The 25,195-nt window shown below is 40.4% G+C and overlaps 1 protein-coding gene across 3 annotated transcripts in view; it reads left to right on the top strand.

The window, feature by feature from the left end:
- PCTP (phosphatidylcholine transfer protein) overlaps window positions 1–24,920 on the top strand; it is a 204,314-nt gene extending 179,394 nt beyond the window's left edge. The window contains exon 6 of one of the 3 annotated variants that reach the window (XR_010124733.1): window positions 4,496–5,158. Coding sequence is in view for 1 of the 3 variants with exons in the window: in XM_054457198.2 (XP_054313173.1) it covers window positions 24,508–24,513 (6 nt within the window). In the remaining 2 variants the exon portion in view is untranslated. Of the gene's footprint in view, window positions 1–4,495; window positions 5,159–24,507 lie in introns of those variants that run through there. The other 2 variants (XR_010124732.1, XM_054457198.2) reach the window with 2 other exon arrangements.
- Window positions 24,921–25,195: the final 275 nt, after the last annotated feature.

Here is a 25,195-nt window from a genome sequence, read left to right as displayed (position 1 = left end):
CAGAACCATGGGGAAAGCTATCACCGGAGAAAGAAGAGGAGACAGTGGGGCTGAGTTCAAGATGAGATTGATAGTTAAGCCAGACTTTGTGAAACCTGAGTGGATATACAGGTTGAGATTTGCCAAAGATATGATCAAGAGGTGCAGAAAGGAGCTTCAAAGGCCAATATGTGAAAAAAAAAAAAAAATAAAGACATACTTACACTTCACCTGGTGAATCAGTTTGGTAGAAGAGTTATAGGTGTTAAAGTCTAAACTGTGTGATTTTTTTGTTTGTTTGTTTGCTTTTGTTGAGGTGGAGCCTTGCTCTGTCACGCAGGCTGGAGTGCAATGGTGCGATCTTGGCTCACTGCAACCTCTGCCTCCCCAGTTCAAGCAATTCTGTCTCAGCTTCTTGAGTTGCTGGAACTACAGGTGAATGCCACCACACCCGGCTAATTTTTGTATTTTTAGTAGAGATGGGGTTTCAAACTCCTGACCTCAGGCTGATCTCAAATTCCTCACCTCAGGTGATCCACCTGCCTCGGCCTCCCAAAGTGCTGGGATTATAAGCTTGAGCCACTGTTCCCAGCCTAAACTGTTCGATCTTGACCAATCTTTTACCACCTCTGAACCTCAACTACCTCATCTATACAGTTTGGATAATAATTTAAACACACACACACACGCACACACACACACCCTCTACAAGCTTGTAAAAGAACTTTCTATGTTTGAGGTGCTGTTGTCACTGAGACCAGAATCCACAGATGGTGGCTTGTGTTTCCATGTTTGGTTATAGGTATCAGACAATGCATTCAGCTTTTCTGAGCTTCAGCTTTCTCATTTATAAAAAAGGGCCATGAGTCATGGGGCAAATGGAAATGAGATGTGAAATTGCTTTTTTATTTTGCAAATTGTTTTATACTTGCAAAGCATTTCAGGCATGTCTCCTATTGTCTGTGTTTTTATGATACGAAATAGCAGTAGCATGTTGAATTAAATGTAAGAATTTATATTACTTGAATTCTGTTGATGAGAATTTGTAATGAGCAATCAACCTTGTACAATATGAACCCCCTGGAAAGCTTTAAAAATACTAATGTCTGGGTTCCACCCCCAGAGATCTCCACTTAATCAGTCTGGGCTAAAAAACCTGGGCATCAGGGAGATTTTCCAAGCTCCCAGGAGATTTGACTGTGCTTCGGGGTAGGGGGAGGTGGTTTGAAAACCGTAGAGTAGAAAGTTCTGCTGCTGTGGCTGAATGACTGACTGCCACATTGTCATCTGTTTTGTTTTTCTGTTTACTTCTGGCAATTTTTAACTGCACTGCAATTTTTGTTGATGGACTAGGAACGTGTTGATTTGGGTGTGATTTTCTGGCTAGTCAGCGATTTTTTTTTCTTTTAGCTTTAGGTTTTGCCAGTTTTGATCAACTACTTTATCATTTTCTGCTTGCTACATGAAAAGTGTACCTGTCACCTTAAAAATGAAAATTGGTTGGTAAAATTCCACATTCTGACAGGAAAAATAACATCGTTTTTGTGAATCTGAAAGATGGTTTCCTTTCCACCACTGGAACAACTGCTTTTATTTTTTAATAATCTGAGGTATCTTAGGACTGCAATTACACTGTAGAAAAACACGTGACATTAATAAATCAGAATAATTAAAACAGTGCAAAACAAACACATTTGTAAGTGCTGAGCAGAGAAATACACAGAAAAATTAATCTTTTTAGTTGAGGGGTTAGGGGAGATGGAGGTTGCCATGATGAAATCAGATGTCTGGGAGAAGGCTTAGATGTGCCTAGGAGCACATGAACTGGTGTAAGGCTGGCTGCTGTGAGGCAGCAATATAATAGTCCTGCAGGAGAAAAATTAGATTTCAGAGGGGTGGCTGAAAACATGAGGTCAAAACTGATACAAAGGCAGATTTGTTCCTCACAGAAAACCCTCTTGCCAGCTGTCGGCGCCTTCTCTTTCTGCCAGGTTTGCAGGGCAGGGGCAGCAGGCTTCTTCCCTTTTGCCCAAATAGGAGAAGAGCCCATTCAATCAATTATGGGCTGTCCAAAGTGGGCTGAGACTGAGAGCTTTTCTTCTTCTCCTCCCACTTTCCCTCCAAAAGCAGCAAGGGTGAAACGCCAGGTTTAAAAAGCGACGCAGTAGCTGACAGTTCTTGTAATACTCCCAGTCTCAGCTGCTCTCCTAACTCCAGGGTATAATTATCCCTGTGCTTAATTGGAGGTTCAGGAGAGCTTATTAGCTTGCTCTGTTGTTGCATAATTCAGGAGTTCAGTTCAAGCTTCCTTAAAAGTGAAGCAAAGGCACTTTGCGGTGCAAGAAGCAAGGCTGGACAACTGAGGAGGGTCACACCTGGCTTCATGCCCTCCCTGTTCTGCTGCTAATTCACTGGGTAGCATCAGCCAAGTAGCCAGCCGCTTTGGGCATCAGCTTCCTTCCTTGCCAATGAGGAGACAGACCTGGGTTAGTATCTGTGAAAAGGTGTTCCCTGAAACACTTGCTTTTCAAGAGGCTTCTTTAAAAAAATGGTTTTGTGTCCTTAAATAACTTCAGAAAATGTTGTGTACCAGGCATGCCTGTGGTGTATACAATAGATTGTCTCACTCAACATCTGTTCCAACATCAAGTTGACTACCTAAACCCTGTATTTCCCAAACTCCTTTGCACTAGAGTTCCAGATACGATTAGGCTACCAGTCAGATGTATTTGCATAAGACATGAATTTGAAACTGGGGTAAGTAGGCAAGGAGACATTTATTTAACTGTCATGGAATGGTTCCTGTGGCAGTTTTTGGATCGTAACTGAGTTCCCTTAGCAAGCCAGTACTCTGCAGGGTTATTCCTGCAGGCCCAGCATGGAGCTTGCATTGCCAGTGTTCCAACAATTTTATAAGCTCTCAATTCCTTGCATCAAATCCCTTGCTAATTAAAATAAGAGTGGTTTTATTATCTGCAGCTGAATTTGACAGATGCACAGCCTCTTAGGTATTGACAGTACATATAAACCTGTTAAATGTTCTAAAATTTCTGGCAGTAAAGAAACCTATTTTACCTAGCGTGTTTCAAACTTACTGACTTTAACTATAAACCAGGGGTCTATATCTTATGTTGACTCTTCCTATACCTTTCAGAGAACAGTATACACTTTTGTTTTCTCATTGTCTTAGAGGGAGTAAAGAGGAGGCAAAGTGTACAGCCTTTAGAAAGCTGCGAATTCTGATCACCTCTTTGCATCTAGCCTTCTTGATGTAGACTGTGCAACTAAGGGGTTAATGAAGAAAGATGTTCATGATACTTCTGCCTCTCATTTCCTTGTAAGGATTCATTCTCATAGACGTTTTGATTATCTGGGTCTGAGGAGAGGCCCTAGGGTCTGAGTTATTAACAAATACTCCAGGGGATTCCAGTATAGCTGATGCATGGTTGGTCCTCCTTAATAACTGCACAGGCCGCAGAACGAAATCATCAGCATTATGCTCACAGTTGTCTTCCGGGGAAAACCCTCCACCACCCATGTAGAAGTTCAGCCTGAGACCAGGTATCTCAGCAGTCCCTCCCTCGTCAGCAGCTGGCAGGGACACCTTGGTTACAAAAGGAATATTTTCACCACTTTTAGTCAAACAGACTTTTTTTGTTTTGTTTTGAGACGGAGTCTTGATCTGTAGCCCAGGCTGGAGTGCAGTGGCTTGATCTCGGCTCACTGCAAGCTCTGCCTCCCGGGTTCATGCCATTCTCCTGCCTCAGCCTCCCGAGTAGCTGGGACTACAGGTGCCCGCCACCACACCGGGCTAATTTTTTGTATTTTTAGTGGAGATGGGGTTTCACCGTGTTAGCCAGGATGGTCTCGATCTCCTGACCTCGTGATCCACCTGCCTCGGCCTCCCAAAGTGCTGGGATTATAGGTGTGAGCCACCGCACCCAGCCAGTCAAACAGACATTTTGCCATCAAAACAGAAACACCCGGCCGGGCATGGTGGCTCACACCTGTAATCCCAGCACTTTGGGAGGCCAAGGCAGACGAGGTCAGGAGATCGAGACCACCCTGGCTAACATAGTGAAACCCCGTCTCCACTAATAAAAATGTAGCTGGGCGTGGTGGTGGGCACCTGTATTCCCAGCTACTTGGCAGGCTGAGGCAGGAGAATGGCATGAATCCAGGAGGCAGAGCTTGCAGTGAGCTGAGATCGCACCACTGCACTCCAGCCTGGTCAACAGAACAAGACTCCATCTCAAACAAACAAACAAACAAACAACAACAAAAAACAAAAACAGAAACACCCAAGCAAGCTTGGGTTTCTCTCTCTCCTTTCTGCACACCACAATAGCTCTGTCACTATGCTGTTGGAGGTATATTTTGAAAGCTCACTCTCAGGTGAGGATATGAGATCCTTGAGGGCAAGCTCTGTGTCTCAATTATCTGTATTCCTTAGTACCTAGAATGCTGATTGCACAAAGTAACATGCTATTATTATTTTTATTATTTTAATGTTCAGATACATTGTTCTTCTAAAATGGCTACTGCGTCAGGACATTTGAAGGGGGAAAAGAAGAAGAGAAATTTCTGCCCCAGGAAGACTTGGAATGAAGAACACAGATAGCAAATTGTTCTTCTCTCCTTTCACCTCTACTCCCAGTTTTTAAAGTCTCTCGCCTGCAAACTCACTGGTGGTGTTCTCTCTTTGCTTGCAGTTCTTACGAAGGCAAGAATGCCTGAATACTTGGTTGAAGGAGGATCGATGGCTTCAACCTTAGTGCGTTTTCCAAATTCATGCGATGTGTTATGCCCCTAGGCCTTTGAGAGCTGCTGCGTGTAATCCCTAATGCTATGGCTTACACATGTGTCTATCAAATTGTGTCTTGTCTGAGCCTTCTTGGCACAAAGGAATATTCCCTTGATCAATATGTTCGATGGGCTAAAAAAATTTTGCTGAATATCAAATATTGCCTGTGTTCTGCTAGGCCCTGGACATTGGAGTATGATTTACAACATCCCGTTTGTTTTGATCAGCACCCCAAGCTAAGTTGAGGGCTTTTGGGGCTCTAAATGGTTGCAAAAACTTCAGCACAATTCAAAGTAAATGGTTTAAGAGTTTAAACAGACCGTCCTTCTCCTATTGGGCAGTTTCCTCTTGTTTCAACTTTTGTCATATGTTCCCTGAGAACACTGCAAAGTACTGAATGCTTCACACTCACCGCCACTCTGTCCTTCAGAGGGATGTGGACTGAGGTGGTTACAGATGGTCTTTGAATGTGTTCGCTTAGGAAATATCACTCAGGGGAGTTGCAGGAGCAATATTTGAGCAACATCATAGATGTGAGGATATTAGAGCCAAGAGTGATCTAAGAGATAAAATAATTCAATTATTTTATTTGAGAGATAAGAAACCTGAGACCCAAAGACATTCCACAGCAAGTATAGATACAGAAGCAAAGTTCTCAGGCTTGGAATCCAGCATCTTTTCTGAATACAACAAGTAACCTCCAAAATTTATACTTTTGAAGGAACAATCTGCAAAGAAACTTAAATTGTGCCTTCTACATACTTCCTCTGAATTTCTCTAAAGGCTTTTCAAAAATGAACAATTTATCCACAGAGCTGGTCCAAATAAGGGAAGTATCCTCCCACACAAAGAAAAGTTTGTAAGTGCTCGCATGAACTGCCTGGCACAGTTTCCTCACCCAATGCCAGACTTCAAAATTAGTGGTTTTCAAAGTATGTTCCCTAGACCAACAGCATCAAATCACCCTGGGAATTGTTAGAAAGGCAAACCCTTGTGTGCAGATCTACCAATTCATACATTCAGAGGTGGTCCTAGATCTCTGTATTTTGCAAGCCTTCTAGGTGACTCTCATGCATGCTCAAGTTCGAGAACCACTTATTAATTTTGAATTCTCTTTGCACAATGTTATTTAGAAGCAATTGGAATATTCTCATCCCCCCCGAAAGACCTTGCCTCCTGCCTTTTTTTTTTTTTTTTTTTTTTTGCCGTTCTTTAGTTTCATATCCTTGGATTAAGACTTCTAGCTCTAGATTATCCTGGACTATAAAACATGTTGAGCCTTCAAATCCTTCACATATCAGTGTGTACAATCATATCAGAAACTTCCTTAATAGCAGATTTTGATAGAATATATTTATAATGTATTTATAACTTATTTATGTCTGAAGACTGACTTACACAAATGTAGGTGAATTAGAATAATGAAAGAGGTGTATCTCACGAAACACAAGCATTAAGGAGGAAGCCCCTGAGTCTCAGGAGCTGACTGAAACTAGAGCCTAGAATGCCCACAGCACCCCTACTTTTCTCTTGTATCTACTCTGCTTTTGGAGTCAGTTTTGTTCTCTCTCTTTTAAAAATTATTAGTTTTCTAAATTTTAAGTTCTGAGGTACATGTGCAGGATGTGCAGGTTTGTTACATAGGTAGACACGTGCCACAGTGATTTGCTGCACCTATCAACTCATCACCTAGGTATTAAGCCCAGCATGCATTACCTATTTTTCCTGATGCTCTCCCTCTCCCTGCCCTCCACCCCCAACAGGCCTCAGTGTATGTTGTTCCCCTTCCTGTGTCAACACTAGCTTTCTCTGCCTCTCAGTCCATATGAGAAAAAATGGCTACAGCCTGCAACTCCTAAGTAGAAAAGATCTAGCCACCAGGAAAGAGCCCACATGTCTTTCCCAGTCTCAATTCCAAGTTCCTAGAAGGGGATTTTAGCTTAGGAAGGATCAGCTTTTCACCTGAGGTCCATCGCTTGTGTGTGTGTATAGGAACATGCCCTTTGGGAGCCCCATGCACGTAATGGTGTGGATGGTATATGGGTAGAGTTTTCTGAAAATAGGGAAGGACTGGAAAGTTAACCTGATAGACAGACAGCTTGGATCCTGGATAAGAAAGTAATTAGAAAGAGTTCTATTGAATGGTGGAGGGGATGTGAAAAAGAGGAGGGGAGCAAGGGAATGCAAAAGAATAAATTTCCCAGGTGGTAATTCTAAGGGTTTAGGCAAGTCAGTATTTGTAATAGATTGAGTTGTGTTTCTCAAAAAGATATGTTGAAGTCCAGACCCAGGTACTTCAGAATGTGACCTTATCTGGGAATGGGGTCATTGCAGATGTAATGAGTTAAGATAAGGTTATTCTAGAATAGGGTGGGCCTTAAATCCAATATGATTATGGCCTTATAAGAAGAGGGAAATTTGGACACAGATGCAGAGACACAGAGAGAAGACAATCGTGGGAAGTTGAAGGTGGAGCTTGGAGTGATGCTGCCACAAGCTGAGTAGTCTGGGGCTGCCAGAAGCTTGAAGAGGCAAGGAAGGATCCTTGCCTAGAGACTCCAGAGGGAGCATGACCCACCAGCACCTCGATTTCAGATTTCCAGCCTCCAGAAGTGTGAGACAATAAATGCCTGCCATCCCAAGCCACCAGCTCATGGGACTTCATTATGGCAGCAAATACAGTATTCTTCAGCCCTTTCATGCATGTTGAACTGCTACCTGTCCCATGCTCCAAGCACCACAAAAGCCTAAACTCCTGCAGTCCCATTTTTCCTAGCTTGATTCATGACAGCCATTCACCTTTGGCTTAAAAATCTTTGCCATTCGCCTTTGGCTTAAAAATCTTCCTTCCTCATTTTCTGATCTCCGCTTTGCTTCTGGCTTATTGACTTATAACCTCTTCTGGCCTCATCATTCTTTGGATTTTGATATCCTTTACTATTTGCTATAGCCAGTTTCAAATTATTCGCATTGCAAGGGATAGAAACTTAAATATGGAGGATTTATTAGCTTAGAAGTATAAAATGCAGAGATAGTCTCACTTCAAGAGTTGGTGATAAAAACTCAGACATTGTCGCTAGGACAATGTTTCCTTTATCCCATGGGTTTGCCTTCCTTATCACTGTCCCAAACCTCCATCAGGCTCTCCTATCTGGTACAAGATGGCTACCTGAAGTGCCAGGATAAGGTCGGACCAGCAGAGTGACTAGCAGGACGTCTTTCTCTTGATAGTCCCAATAGGATTTGGGAGACCACAGACTGCCTATTTACCAGTAATGAAAACTGAGGGAACATACTATTTTAATTGATTCCAACTGGGTCATATGTCCTGCCCTGGAGCTTTGGGCTGAAGTTAGCTAAATCTGAATCAAGTGTGCCCACAAAACACTTGCTGAATGGGAGACTGATATTGGGAAGGCAAAAATAAAAAGTGTCTAGTGCATCTTCAACCTCAACTTAGATTCTTTACTCTTCTGTGTTGCAATAGGCTAGCAAATACCTATTGTGGTATAACATGACCCAACCCTGTAGGTTCACTTAGTTTCTTTCCCACCCTGCAGGAGAAGTAGGAGAATGAGTGCCTTGTGAGTTCAACCAAGGTGTTTACTCATAAAAATTCAATCAAATGACATAATTAATATTTTCCAATTCATAAAAAATGACATAACCTAATGGATAGAATTTGATAAACTACATACTTTTAGCCCAAAAATGTTTTCTAAAACCTTTGGCAACAGATACTACTTGTGTATACTAGAAACTAAAAAAGAGTGCTTTAGTCCACCATTATGTCTTTAATTATTTTTTCTTTGAACATACCAAGTGCCCCAAAGACAAGGTTGAGTCAGTGGACTTCTGTCTGCCTGTGAGGTGAAGGGTCTTCTCTATCCTTGCCTTATCTATCTCTTTGAAGCACTTTCCTTCAACGGCCACCTAAGGCATATTCTTTGCAGAACTGGGAGACTTCCTGGGTTATCTTCAGCAAAACAGACTGCTACTCTTCACAGAAACAGCATTCTTCTCCTTAACGTTCTTCCTGGGCTAGGGCTAAACTATCAAGTATGTTTTTGAATATATGTTAGCTTCAACTCCATACCTTTGTCCTGCCATTGTTTCTTCCTGGGACACATTGAAGACAAAGTTATAGCTTTATTGTCTTCTCCCATGAAATTTTCCTTGGTCACCTCTATGCTAAGACTGCATCAATAAGAAATAAATACATAGCCCTTGTTCTAGTAAGAGTGACTAATAATAAGCCAAAATTATACAAATAATTCTATACTTCCTGTGGTGATAGGCAGTGAAAAGGAGAGTGCTGGGGGAATGTACATCATGGGGATCTAACCTAGTCGACGGTGGAGCAGGGAATAGAGAAAGTGTCCCTGAGACTGTAGTGTTTAAATAGAATCTCGGAGGAGTAGCAGGACTAGTCTGGTGATGTGAAGGTTGTATGGTGGTATGGTGGAGTTTGATCATAGATATGGTAGTTACAGGAAGGAGTTTGGCATATCTGAGAAATGAAAGGATGACAACATGGAGGCAACAATGAGTAGAAGGAAAGTGAGATGAGCTCACTCAAGGATGGAGGTGCAGCCAATGATGAGGGAGAGTCTTGTGAGCCGCATGAAGAACTTTAGACATAATGCTGCAAGCAGTGGGTGGTAATAACAAGATTTCAGACAATAGCAACCTAAATGGGTTTGCATTGGTAAAGGCCATTCTAGCTTCCATGTGCATAATGGATCGAGGAGAGACAAGAACGGGGGCACTAGACTCTTAGATTGTATTTGTACGGTGTTGAATCATCACTGGGAAACTTCTTTCTTGGGTACCTATAATGGTACTTGCCTTTGGTAAATGTGCCTCTTAGAAGATTTGGATGCCCTTAAAACTCAACATGTCTAGAACCCATCTCATCATCTTTTTCAATGCCCTTTTGCCCCATAAAACTCCCAACCTGGGTCACATGTCTTGGCAAATAGCGCCAATTTTCATTTGGTTTTGTAATCCAGAATCCTCATATTTCTTCCTTTCTCTTTGTCTGCCTCACCACCTCTCACTCCAAATCCTTTACCAAAATTGTCTATTTAATCCCCCTTACATCCTCAAATCCATCATATCTCTCCATGTCTGTAACCATCTTCTGACAGAGCCACCATCATCTCTCTTGCCCAGGGATCGACTGCTTCTTCATTCACTTCATTGTCCTCACTCTGCCGACTCCCCACCAGTCTGATCTTTGCACCAGAGTGTTCTTTTCAAAATGCAAGCTGAGTGCTCTGGCTCACACCTTTAATCCCTGCACTTCAGGAGGCCATAGCTGGGAGAATTGCTTGAGGCCAGGAGTTTGAGACCAGCCTGGGAAATATAGAAAGGCCTAATCTCTACAAAAATAAAAAAATAAAAAACTAGCAGGGCATGATAGGGTGCACCTTTAGTCCCAGCTACTTGGAGGCTGAGACAGGAGGATCTCTTGAGCCCAGGAGATTGAGGCTGCAGTGAGCTATAATTGCATGACTGCACTCCAGATTGGGTGACAGAACAAGACCCTGTCTCAAACAAAAGAGAACAAAAAAATGCAAATTTAATCATATTTCAATCCTGTTTAACATCTTGTAATAACTTTCTTTGCTCGTAAGCTTCAGACAGAATTCCTATTCTGTGCCAAGCCCTATTCAGTGCCTGGTCAATAACCACTCTCAGCCGCATTCATCTCTGCTGCAGCCACAGTGAAATCTGCAATAGAGTTTGTCCCTACTGTCCCCTCTGCCCTATTCTCATGATTTTGTTAACACATATTCCTACATCTCATCTCAGTTAAAGGTTCACTTCCTCAGCAAGCCTCTTCTAACTTCCCTGACCAGGTCAAATTCTCCTACTATAGCATCTCTTAGCTCCATGTTCGTGCTTGTTGCAGTTGCAATTTTGCATTTGTCTCAGTTAATTTCTCTTCCCTCACTAGATTGTAAGCTCTGTGAGGGAAAACTTAGCACTGGTTTCTCATCTTTATAGCCCAGAATCTCAAAGACCTTACATGATATTTATTGAATGAAGAGTGACTGAATAAACACATATCAAATGGTGCTTTTTATTGAATATCTAATGTGAACCAAGCACTTTATGTACATTATCCCAGACCTCACCACAATCTGGAAGACAACTCGGGTTTATTTTTTAATTTTAAAGATAAAGAAAACTGGAGCTCAGAGAAGTGTACTTATTGGAGATTACAGAGCTCATAAATGAGCTATTTAACCTATCCAGTATTAAAAAGCTAGTCTATCTGTTTCTACAGGCTGTGCAGTTTCAACCATAGCATACAGAATGCTAAGGCTCAGGGGAAACTGGAAGGCATTTTGATCTAATTCTGTCATCTTGCTGAGAAGAAAGCTGAGGCTCATGTTTAACAAAACCAAACCAAACTAAATCAAACAAAAACAAAACAAAACAAAACATACACATTCACATAGAACATCCATAGGAGAGCACAGATAGAATCTGTATCTCTCTTGACTTTGTTTTTTCTATTATCATATGTCATTTTAATCATCTAGTAAAGAGTAACAGCAGTGACTTAACAGATTTTTTTAATCACTGCTGCTTCTTAACCCCTTTGAGCCTCAATTTCTTTTTGTATAAAAGGGGAACAACAGTGATTTTGTAGAGATGAGGTATGCAAAGTCTCTGGCTGCAGTGAGCACTCAGCAATTAGTGCTATTTATTGGGCCAGGATTCCAACTACTTTCATAAAAATAGCAGGAAAGTCAAATGGAAAGCTGACTTGATGGTAGAGGAGGCTTCTACCCACCAACTAATTCCATGTTTCTCAACCCTGCACTCAATGTTAAAATCACCTGGGGAACTTTTGAAAAATTATAATGTCTGGTCCCAACCCCATGGAGCCTTGTTTATACAGGGACAAGATATCTATAGGTTTTCAAAGTTTCTCCAGGGGATTCTAATGACCACCCAGGGTGGAAAAGCATGGAGCTAACTGGGTTGCAGGACCAGTGTCCTCACAGGAAATCAAAGGTTTGGTGGTAAACAACCACTGAAGCACATTTTCAAGGTGAGATCCATTGGAATGTATATTCCTGTCCTTAAACGCAATTTCGTTTAAAGTGATGGATATCTTTTTATTTTTTCAAAGAAAAAAAACAACAACAGATTTTTTAAAATTTTGCACCACCCACCATTGCCCAAAGTGGCCATCCAGTGGTCATATCTGAATCGCTCGTGTAGCAAGGAATTCTGGAAAACTTCAGGGCATAGAGTCTGCTGGGACAGGGTGGGGGTGGAAATGCATGACTGAATGGTAAATAAAACCAATTTTCTTGTTGCTGGCTTTCTGGCTACTTAATGTAAAGCCATAATTATTTCCATAGCAACACACTCATCACATACAACATGAATATGTAGATTCCCCAGAGGGAAGATGGAATAAACTGTATCTTTGTACACTTTACTTGAAAAAGAGAAATAAAGCTTGTATAATTCCAATCCACAGTTGCATAAACAGGATTTTACATCCATGTAGATAATTAATCCAAATTCATCTATAACCACCAGAAATGAATGATGTGCTCACCGAGGCCATAGAAAAATACCCTATACAGTAGTGCACATCCATGATTTTGTTTTCCATGGTTTTGGTTGCCCATGGTCAACTACAATCCAAAAATATTAAGATATTTAGAGAGAGAGCACAAGAGTGAGAGTGCAAGCACACATTCACATAACCTTTATTATGGCATATTGTTACAATTGTTCCATTTTATCATTAGTTATTAATGTTGACCTCTTACCGTGCCTAATTTATAAATTAAACCTTATCATAGGTACATAGGTATAGAAAAAGAAACAAGAGTACAAGGTTCAGAATTCCAAATCTGAAAATCCGAAATCTGAAATGCTCTAAAATTTGAAACTGTTTGAGTGTCAACATGGTATACATTGGAGCATTTTGGATTCTGGATTTTTGGATTTGGGATGCTCAAGCAGTGCAAATATTCCAAAATCCAAAAAAGTGTGAAATCCTAAACACTTCTGGTCCCAAGTGTTTCAGATAAGGGATACTCAACCTGTGTGTATAGGGTTCAACGCTATCTGCAGTTTCAGGCATTCACTGCGGGTCCTTGAAACATATCTCCCACGAACAAGGTGGGGACTATTGTAATTGATATGTATGTGTACGTGAGTTTGCAAAAGACGGAGACAGAAACAGAAAAAGATAAAGAGACACAGAAAGACTTGAAATCATAGCGCATGGAGATTTTTAGAGGGAAATCCATGTCATTAGTAGCTTCCTTTCAGAATTAAAGCTCTCAAAGTACTCTGATTATTGAAGCACTTGAGGCATTGGTACTATATGGGCTCATGGCTTGGAGATTGCACTATAGGCTGTGGATCATGCAGGGAAAGAAGACGAGTAGTACTGTGGTTGTGGAACTTCCACAGAGGAGAGGTTGTGGGTAGCCATCTGGTGAGAAGGGTGCAGTAGAGTTGGGTGAGCATGGAGGTGTCTCAGAATATTTGAATTGAAGTCTTTCTATGGCTTTTATGCAGATTATATTTTAACTGAGTTTGACTTGGAAATAGAGATGCGATAAAACTTTCTTGAGTCACTACTTTGGTATTGCCACTGAGAACAGCTCTCCAGTTTTCTCCTTTACCTCTTTAATGCCAAGGTCTGTGGTTTCCAAGCTTCTCTAGGATCTATAATTCTGGATCTCGGGTGAATATTCCAAGTGAGGAGGGGGCCATCATACGTTGGGTGAGATCAAAATAATGAGCACAGAGACTATCCTGGATTTCCTGCAAGAATCTCAATTCCAATCAGTCCTCTGTGATTCCACAAGGAATTTTTAGATTGGGTATGCAAGTTACTCGTACAGAAATCATTGTGTCTAGAGATATGACATGGTGATTTTCATTCTGGCTGACTCTGTTTTAATGTTCTCTCTCCTTATACCTTTTCCTATACTCCCATATAAACACAAAACCATCTCTATCTACCTACCTACCTACCTCCCTCTTCACCTCTATTTACCTATCTAGCTAATTCTCTTTACTGAAATATAGATGTGAGTATGTGTGTATATAGAAAAAATATATAAGTACACCTCCCATATTCAGAAAACATTTACTGAATATATATTATGCACAAGGTACTCTCATATACTCTTAAAATACTTAAATGAATAAAAAAAGAAAAAGTCTTTGTCCTTGTGAACTTTACATTTTTGGGGTTGAGGGGAGCAACAGGCAATAAACAATAACTATAATAAACAAGTTACAATAAGAGATACACAAAAATTTGTGTGGGGCAAATGGAATGGGGCATGGGGGCAGGCTGCAATTTTAAATAAGGGGGTCAAGAAAGTCTACAGTGAAGGTACACACTTGAATAAGTACAGGCATATATTATCCAGGACTGGCACTTGAACTTCAGAGCAAATGGGAACTGTTTGGTTTAAGTTATGTGTTTTTTCCATTGCCTTATTTTCATTGAGATGTTGGAATTCCCAGGAAATTGTGTATTGTTATATCAGTTCTTGAATGGGCAGAAATTTGACTGAGAAAAGCCAGATCCTAAGTTAATCAGAAAGAGACTGCAAAGAGCCAGGCTTTAGGGTAAAAAGTGAAGAACCAGACTGGAGAGATCAAGACCAGATCTTGATGACAGGTTGGCGTCAGCTTGGAGGCGTGAAAAAATTGGACAATTTACGGTCAGCCAGTCAGGTTGCATCATAATTCCTAGTCTGCACAAGAACTCAAGGGAAAGAACAAATAAGTTTTCCGGTTCTATTTTCAGTTTATTTGCTCTCTGTTTTATGGATTTGAGACTCTTCAAAGATACTGTTTAGTGGCTTTGTTTCCAAACGAAAACCAGAAAAATGATGCTGGAAATTCATAGAGGCAGCGGCAGATGGAAGAGGGCTCCTCCTGTCTATAGCCCTGGGAATATTGTTTTTGATTGTAGACCAACTAACTGCAAAGAGAGAAGACACATAAATAAGACAGGCCCTGGAAAGCACATGTGGTGTGACGGTGTCCTGCCGAACCCGAGAAGACACAAATAAAATGGAATTATTTGCTGTTTGTAAGAGAGTGTTCTAAACCCAAGACACAGATTCATAGATGCTATCATGGCCCTGTGAACACATTAAAAATCAAGTACAGGTTATGTTACACGTACCCAGTTCATCTTACAATGGTAAAGTCCAGAAATTGTCAACAGTCTAAAAAAATTCTGACTACTTGTCGTATTAATGATGTGTAATAATGTATAATATTGATAATATTTTATATTATAATAATGTTATATTATCTTATTTCTTCTAGTCTTGATCTTGTTTGTTTTCAGGTCTTAGCCATGAGGGCATTTACAATGTTTTCCGATTATATTTAAGGATGATCGCACTGCATGAAATCCTTCAGGGGCCTCACACTTCTTTTAGGATAAGATTCAAATGGCTTATGGAGCACTAGGAAGTCTTTTTGATCTGCCCCCCTCCCCATCTACCTCTCCAGACTTATCCTGTGCCACTGTCCCACAGGCATCCTTCCTGCTGCCAGAACAACTTCATACAGTTCCACGAATAAACCGTAGTGTTCCATGCAGCAGTGTCTTTGCTCATGATAGTTCCTTTGTCTAGAACATTCTTCCTGCCGTCACCCACCGGACTGGATTTATCTCTTCCTCCGCATAGTTCTTCTAACCTTTCTTTCTCAGTCAGACTGAATTGGGATCTGAGTCCCATAAGACCCCAGGCAAACCTCTCGCATGGCTTTTACCAGCTTGAAATGTTAACAGTTGCTCTTCTTGTTTCTTATGCCAAAGACTAAGAATTTCTTGAGAGTAAAATTGAAATGATCTCTTACCCCAGCTTCTAGAATACAGTAATAGTTCTTAGTATATATAGTGGCTCAATATATATGTGTGTATATGAAATTAAATTGAAGCACTGAAGGTCTCAAACATTGCAATATCCACAAGGTAACGAATCTGGGAACTTTCTGGCAATCATTACACTAATGTCAGTGACAGAGATGGAGCTCAGTAAGTTATAACTATTATTTTAAGAAGCAATTTTCCAAGGTCAGCAGTTTACCATGAGAGCCTACTGACTTTCTCCCTAACCCACAGGAGACAGATTTGAGAGAGGAAGCGATAAATGGCTTTTCAATTCCATTTACTTCCACAGTTTTTAAACGCTACATCCCCACTGTCTTCACATAAACTCCAACCAGCATAGACATCGTGCTATAAATGGAATTGATCACCTTGTAACATGGCAGAATAATTTGTCTTTGATCTAAGATGGACAAGCTAACAACTCTATCTGTGCAAGGCCATTTTGTGTGCAAATTAGAAAGCAGGCGGAATCTGTGTAATTATAGGACACACATCTGGACCTGGCTCCTCTCTCTATGCCTCCATTCCATTTGCCCAGGCACTGGGTCCCCAGCACTGTGTCCTGTGCAAAGCTGACCTCCATTGCTACACTACTGCTTGTCCAAACCTTCCCATGTTGAGGCTCTTTTCAGTGCTTCTGATTTGCCAATATATTGAACTAATTCCTGTTAAGCTGCCAGTGCCATAGATTCATAGAAGCTTAGAGTTTTAACCCTTGAGGTCTAATGCAAGACCTTCATTTTACAGAGGAGAAATAGAAGATCTGGAGAAGGGGAGGTAACCAGCCCAAATTCATAAGGCGGACAGGCAGAATTTTCATCTGGGTTCTCCCTGACATTCCAGTATAGACTCACCGACCTAGACTCTAATCCCTGCTCAGCCATTTACTGATATAATTATGGAAACTGAAACTCTTAAAGCCTCTGTCCTTGTCCTCTGTAAAATCCAGAAAATGGTAACTCCCACCTCACAGGGTTGTTATAAAGGTTAAATAACAATATATAGACCGGGCGCGGTGGCTCACGCCTAAAATCCCAGCACTTTGGGAGGCCGAGGCGGGTGATCACCTCAGGTCAGGAGTTGGAAACCAGCCTGACCAACATGGTGAAACCCTGTCTCTACTAAATACAAAAAATTAGCCGGGCTTGGTGGCACATACCTGTAATCTCAGCTATCCGGGAGGCTGAGGCAGGAGAATCTCTTGAACCCGGGAGGCGCAGGTTGCAGTGAACCAAGAATGCATCGTTGCACTCCAGCCTGGGCAACAAGACCAAAACTCCATCCAAAAAAAAAAAAAAAAAACAAAAAAAAAAAAACTATCACGAATTTAGCACAGCTTCTGACATGCACTAAACACTTAATAAATGCTGAACAACTTGGAGCAGGATCTTAGAGGAGATGCTTTAGAGCAGGGTTCCCTTGTAGCCTTCAGCTCAGCCAGTAGGTGTTTATTTTGACCACTTCCAGTAATGCACTTCGCTCATAGGTCTTTCAAGATAAACGGAACGTCCCTAATAATTAATGTTTTGGTTACATGCCCACTTGAGAAGAGATGCCACTTCAGCCTCTTCCGTCTCCGTGGTGCAGCCCGGCTCTAGCGTCTCTCCATCCCTGTTCCCCGCGGGCTCCCAGGACGGCGTCCCCGGGCCTCTGAGACTCTGCGAAGGGTTTCCGCGGGATGCTCAAGGGGGCAGTGTGGTCCTGTCGAAGAGGGCCGCCTCGCCTCGAGGAACGCCTTGGCCATTTTCACAGGAAAATGTTTACCCTGGAAATTAAATTATATTTGGGATTTTGGGTTTCCCCTCCCCCACCCCGCCGTGGGAGGTTTCGGAAAGTTACTGTGGTGCCCAGCGCAGTCAGAGGCCTGTCAGCATTTCAGCTCCGCGCGGCGGGCCCTGCGGCCTCCTTCAGCACCTGGGACCCCTGGGACCCCGGGCGTGTGAGGGCCGGGCCTCCCCGTGAGGCACCTGGCTCCGCACCAGCCCAGCAACACCCCCTCCCCCCGTTCTCCCATCTTTAGCCACTTTCGGATCAACAGCTTAGGATGAATTTCAAACTTAAGTTGGATGGTTTGAGAGGGTTGGGGTGTGTGTGTGTGTGTGTGTGTGTGTGTTCCCAAATATTTCTGAGAAAGTGCTCTTGAAATGCGCCCTGTGTATCCATGGATTCATGCATATTCATAGCCTGTTCCTCTCTGTAGGTTCAGGTTTTTCTTTTCTGTCAAATGAGGCATTAAATAAATTCTGAGGTCTCTTGCAGCTCTGACATTCCAGAGTTCTAGATATATAAGAATAGAGAGGAATCTGTGAAAAAGCCCAACCCTGGGGAACTCCTTCCTTTCTCTGTGACTTTACACAATGAAACCATCACCCAATGCTCTTGATAACTTAAAGATGAAAATTTCCTGTTCTCCAGATATCCTGCTCAATTCACGCATCATGTACCAACAAATATAGATTCACTGCACTTTGTCCTGTATCAGGGACAGGGGTGGCTTCTGCACATAAAGTGGTGAAGAAAACAGGTACAGTCCCTGCTCTAATGGGCCTTGAGGATTCGTGGGGATATAGATGCTACATCAATAATCACACATAAAGGGGGTGAAATTACAAATGGAGGTGAGCGTTTTGTAGGAAAAGTAAAGGGTAAGATAAAGTGTAAAGAGGATCTAATTTAGCATTAGGGGTCAGGGAAAGGGGAAATGATTTTCTAGCTAAGATATGAAGGACAGGTGGAAGGTGGCCAAGCAGTGTCTGTGTGGCACATCATGGGTAAGAACCAAATTACTGCCATAGAATGGCTGTTTGAGAGTGATAAACCCCCTCTTTTGGCATCCAAGGAAGAAATTAAGTCACTCTAATTCTCAGAGAACACTTATAGCAAAGCCCATGATAGTTTTTATAGGTAGTTGATATTGTCAAAGATTCAGAGCCTCTCACAGTGAGAAGAAACCTCAGAGGTCACCTGACTCAAATCTGTTATGATTTAGGAATCTTCTTCAAAATATGCTATACAATTATCAAGATTCTGCCAGGAGTCTCAGCTACTCAAGAGTCATTTTTCCCACTCTTGACAAGTCATTTTCCTTCCATGGAGTTCTTAGATTCCCATTACTTAGATTTTCCTTGCTAGACTGTAAATTCCATAGGGCAGGAATTTTGTCTTCTTTGTTCAATGGTGTTATCTCAAGTGTCATGAACAGTGATTGCCATGTAGTAGCCTTTCAAAGCACATTTATTGAATGAATTCATTGAGACTAAAATAGGCCTCCCTAAATTTTTGCTCACTGGCCTTAGTTCAGCCCTCTAGAACAACAAATAACAAACCTAACATCTTATGTAAGGACAGTCTTATGGTCATTTAAAAATAGCCCTCATTTTCTGGTTATTCTCTTCTCTCTGTTAAATATTTCCAAGTATGTAGTTTTGAAACTCTCAACATTTTGATCACTATTTGGGATTCAATTTGACATGACCAGTCACCTGATGTGTTTTGGCTCCGTGGCCCCACCCAAATTTCATCTTGCTTGTAATCCCCAGGTGTTGAGGGAGGGACTGGGTGAGAAGTGATTGGATCATGGGGGCGTTTCCCCTATATGTTGTTCTGGTGATAGTGAGTGAGTTCTCAGGAGAGGTGACGGTTTTAAGTGTGGCATTTCCTCACTCTTTCTCTCTGTCTCCTGCTGCCATGTAAGACATGCTTTGCTTCCTCTTTGCCTTCCACCATGATTGTAAGTTTCCTGAGGCCTCCTCAGCCATGTGGAACTGTGAGTCAATTAAACCTCCTTTCTTTATAAATTACCTAGTCTCAGGTAGTGTAAGTTCCAGTCTGAAAGCTGGCAGTCTAAAGACTCAAGAAGAGGTGATGTTTCAGTTTGAGTCCAAAGACTAATGTCTCGGCTCAAAGCAGTCAGACAGGAAGAGTTCCCTCTTGTTCAAGGGAGGGTCAGCCTTTTTATTCTATTCAGGTCTTCACCTGTTGGATGATATCCATCCATATTACAGAGGGCAATCTACTATTCAGTCTACCAATTCAAATGTTAATCTCATCTCCAAATAGCCATATCCAGAATAATGGTTTTTGTTTTTGTTTTTGTTTTTGTTTTTTTGAGACAGAGCCTCACTCTGTCTCCCAGGCTGGAGTTGAGTGGTGAGATTTCAGCTTACTGCAACCTCCATCTCCCAGGTTCAAGCAATTCTCATGCCTCAGCCTCCCGAGTTGCTGGGACTACAGGTGCATGCCACCACACCCGGCTAATTTTTGCATTTTCTTAGTAGAGACAGGGTTTCGCCATGTTGGCCAGGCTGCTCCTGAACTCTTGACCTCCTCAGCCTCTCCAGTTGCTGAGATTACAGGTGTGAGCCACCGTGCCAGGCCCAGAATAATGTTTGATCAACCATCTGAGCAACCTGTGGCCTAGTCAAGTTGACACATAAAATTAACCATCATATTACCTATCAGACTATCAAAGAAAAATGTGTGTAAGGAAGCTTTGAAGAATTAACTTACAGTGAGAGATAGCACCTCATAAGTGAGAAGTAGCTAGTGGCATCTTCTGGGAGGAGGCTAATTGGTTTGTATACAGGCAGAGGGAGAAAAAACTTTTACCCTTACTAGGTCCAGAGGAACCTGTGGAACTAATGGCAATCATGAGAGCAGATGGGACAGGTTACATTCAGAAAAACTCCTCATGCACTAATAATTTGCTTGAATAATTATTCTTTCTAATACTTACCCCCTCCACAATTTTGCTGTGAACTGGCAGTGAAGGCAGGACCAAAACCAAGAAAGAACTTATTCACTCTCAATCATTCTTTAGGCTTGGAAACTGGCCTTAACCCATTCAATTCAAAGGTGATAACTGTGGCCCAACCCGTTACTGGCTTCAGGATAAAACACTGATAATGAGAGGCAAACCCAGAATCATCAGTGCCTACAGCAACAGAGCTGGAAGTTGGGAAATCTGCTAACCAGAAATGTATTTGACTTTCTAATGTTGGGGTCCAATCCCAAATTAACTTATCTCATAATAAAATGTAAATGATCACTCTCTCAATTTAGCTATCACACATAAAAAAGAGTTCATACTTACTGGAATAAATCAAACAAAATAGTAGTATAACTCAGTCTCCATTGTAATTCTATGCACAATTTAATACAATAAAATATTGAGATGTGAAGAAGCTAGAAAGTAATATCTATCATCAAAAAATAATTCAACAAAAACACAGATGAACTAGATGTTGCAACAAGCAGACAAGGAGTTACATATTATTATAATAACGTTTTAGGATGTATAGGAAAAGATGAAAAAGTAAATGAATAGGCAAAGATCTCAAGAGAGGTTTGGAAAATATTAAAAAAAAGAGCCAAAATAGAAATTCTGCAGCTAAAAAACACAGTAGCTAAAATAAATACATATTAGATGGCTGAAAAGGAAATCTCTAGCTCCGTATGGTTTTACTGACAAATTCTACCAAACATTTAAAAAATAGCACTAGGGTTGGGTGCGGTGGCTCATGCCTGTAATTCCAGCACTTTGGGAGGCTGAAGTGGGTAGATCATCTGAGGTCAGAAGTTTGAAACAAGTCTGGCCAACATGGTGAAACCCCATCTCTACTAAAAATACAAAAAATGGCTGGGGGTGGTGGTGGGCACCTGTAATGAGGCTGAGGCAGGAGAATCGCTTGAACCCAGGAGGTGGAGGTTGCAGTGAGCTCAGATTGTGCCATTGCACTCCAGCCTGGGCAACAAGAGCGAAACTCTGTCTCAAAATTAAATAAATAAATAGAAATAAAAAATAGCACTAATTCTACACAATATCTTCCAAATAATAAAAGGAGAGGAAAGATTCAATTCATTTTATAAGACGAACACTACCCTAACACTAAGACCAAACACAGACATAGATCAAATGCCAAAAAAACAAAACTATAGACCAATATTTCTCATTATCCTAGATTCAAAAATTCAAAAAATTTTAGCAAATTGAATTCATCCATATAAAAGTATACCATAACCAAGAAGAGTTTATTCCAGGAATACAAAGACTGGTTTTGTATTAAAAAAAATTATCAATGTAATTTGACATATTACAGTGGATTTTGGTTTATATTAACTAAAGTTTATATTTATTAGTTTATACATAAACAGTTTAAATAAGAAAGACTTCATGATCATGTCAAATCATGCAGAAAAGCCATTCAAAACTGAATATAATGTGGCCTAAATTATACTCATTTTTATACCAATTTGGTCATAAAATGTAACCTTTAGTATCTTTTATTGAGAAAGGGACCCACAAAAGCAAATGGACCTAGGGCCTATGAAAGTCATAAAGCAATCCTACTCTGGAATTATATAGATAATAATTAGTTGGTAATCTTAATCAAGTTATATCACTGTAATATATCAGTTTGTTTTCTCATCTATACAGTAGGAGATAATGAATAGTTTTTATTTCACAGGAGTGTCGATTTTCAAAAGATTATACAAGCACCTAAAAGCTTATTAAACTGTTTTTTGTATAAGGAATAACAATAAATGGTAGCTGCTCTTAAAATGCGTATATATGATATGATATGTACTTTGCTTAAACATTCTGTATTTTTAGTTTATCAGTTAAATTGGGTTAAGACATTTGTATTACAAGACATTATACATTTTTGGAGATTCTTTTCCAGTTTCACAAAGTTTGCATAAAGCTTAAAAACTGCAGTTATACTTTGCATGCTAATTCCCGTCCTAGCATTTATGCAAAGATCTACGAAGATCCAACCAACTCCTGTGGGCTTTTTATGGGATGATGATTCTGTCATATACTTTCTATGGCACATAGGTCTCAGTTATCTTCTCAGTAGCAGAAAAATGACTTATATTCACCCACTTTTACTTTATACTTAGTCCTCTGTTTATTTTTCTCCTCTATAAAAAAATCACTTAATGGTAGAAAAGCTTTTAAAGATATAATTTGTGTATCATTGGTCAGAGATTTTTCTCCATATGAAATTCATTGATCCTATTGGATCAAACTGGTCTGATTAGCATCATGTTCTAATTTAGTGATTCTAAAACCCATCTACAGAGCAGAGGGTTGTTGCTTTTTAATACGAACCACTGTCTCTCACTCTGCTGATTCAGGTTTCTTAGATAAATTATTTTAAAAGCTCTCAGGTGATTCTAATGATTGACTAGATTTGGAAACCAGTATCTTCTCAACTATCCAAACTATCACTCATGTGAAAAAGCATTGTTATTTTATGAAAATGGACTAGGGCAAGGGGAAGGAGCTCTGGCCGTTGATGCCAAAAAAGCTCTTAGATCCTATTTTTTCTTAAAGGCCTGATTGTGTGTAGAGTGATGAAAGTTTGTTTGACATAGTCATCTTAGTCATTACTGAGGCATAAATGACTTTGAGAATCTTATGAGTGCTATAGATAGACCCTTTCTCCAGGAAATTCGGAACATTTCACAGACAGTTTCAGAGAGTTAAAGGTTTTTTAGAATATCTCTAAAACAGCTTTCAGATGAGCTGAAATGGACTATGGAGGTTGTCTGTAAGGTGACCCACTCAAGCTCTCATCTAGCACGTTGAATTGGATGATATTGGGTAATACTGGAGGCCAACCACACTGCAGAGTTTGTTCTACTACATTCAGCTTTTTCTTTTCTTTTCTTTTTAAAGGAGGGTAATCTAACATATTATGTCTAAACTTTAGTTACTTGGCTCACAAATAATAATGGAAACCTCCCTTCTCAAAGAGTGACAGAAAATAAAATACAGGCTGTGGGGAAACTCTATACATCCTTGGGTCTCAGTTTTCTTCATAAGATGAAGGGACTTATTGGGTCAAAGCAATGGATTTATTTTTTTTCTGACTATGTTTTTAATTTCAAAATATTTTAACCATACTAAATGAAATGATATAACAAACCCACATATATTTACCATCTGAATCAAAAAACCTTAATATTCTGCCATATTGGCTTCCAGTTTTTTAAAAGAGGTAAAATGGAACAACCACAATTGAAAATCACTGGATGTACTATCTTGATCTCATCTCTCTGCCTTCCGGAGGTAGCTACAATCCTGAAGCTGCTGTGTGTCATTACATTATTGTTTTTGACTTATATTACATCTGTATCAAAAAATACAATATAATTCTACAAGTTTTGGAATTTGAGTTGAATCAAATTTTATCAGACTCTACATATTGTTTTGCAATTTATTTTTTTACTCAACTTTATATTTTTGAGATATTTACATTTTGACATTTGTAGCTCCAGTTCATACATTTTAAGTGTTATATACTATTCTGTTGAAGTAATACATACTAGAATCTCAGAATAAGTGTGAAATTCAAGTGCAATGGAATTTATCTTTGAAGAATAAGACAAGAGTATGTCTTCTTATCTCCAGTATCCTTTCAGCATAATTTCATTGAATATAACCCTCAAACAAAAGGAGGTGACAATGAACTGGAAAAGTCGTGGTACTGTAACCACTCTCCTGGAATTTTATTCCAAATATAAGGCCAAGAAACACTCCCATTGATATTTAAGCTGGGTCATACAACTTCACCAGGTACTGCCAAACCATAGATAGTGAGACCCAAGAACTGCAAGATCTCATAACTAAAATCCTTATTTTACCTGGCTGAATGTTTGAACCTCATTTATTGTGTTTTAGAGAGATTTTACTGTAAAATAATTAATTTATATATTCTCCTATTGATGAATATTTTGGTCATTTCTAATCACTCATTCCTAGTGTTTTTAATATCATTTTATGTTTTCTTCTACCCAGGTTTGAGTATTTCTCTAGAGAATTCATCTAGGAGTGAAACTGTTGAATAAACACCTCTGCAGATCTTCTCCTCCAAGTGATTGTACTAATTTATTCTCCAACCAGCCATTATGGGCTGAATATCTGTGCCCTCCTCAAACTCATATGTTGAAGCCTCAATCCCTAGTATGATAGTATCTGGAGGTGGGACGTTGGGAGATAATTAGGTTTAGACTAGATCACAAGGGTGGAGCCTTTGTGATGGGATTAGTGTACTTATAAGAAGAGGAAGTGAAATGAGAGCTCTCTCTGTCAGCATGCACACAAAGAAGAGGTCATGTGAGCACACAGAGAGATGGCAGCTGTCTGCAAGCCAGCAAGAGGGCCCTTACCAAGAACAGAATCTGTTGGCACCTTCATCTAGGACTTCCCAGCCTCCAGAACTGGGAGAAATAAATGTCTGTGGTTTAAGTCACCTAGTCTAAGGTATATTGTTATAGCAACCTGGGCTAAGACACTAGAATTTACAAGACTTCTCATTGATCCACGACTTCATTCAGCATTTACTGGCATTGTCAGATTGACACAAATCTGATAAACATAAAAAGGTATCCCATTTTGGTATTAATTTACATTTCCCTGATAACTGGGGAGGTGTAATATGTTTTAATGATTTTGGTCCCTTCAATTACCACCTGCGAATTAACTG

This window comes from Pongo pygmaeus, chromosome 19 (genome assembly GCF_028885625.2).
Source record: "Pongo pygmaeus isolate AG05252 chromosome 19, NHGRI_mPonPyg2-v2.0_pri, whole genome shotgun sequence".
Classification (NCBI taxonomy): Eukaryota; Metazoa; Chordata; class Mammalia; order Primates; family Hominidae; genus Pongo; species Pongo pygmaeus.
This window is presented reverse-complemented; position numbering and strand designations above follow the sequence as displayed.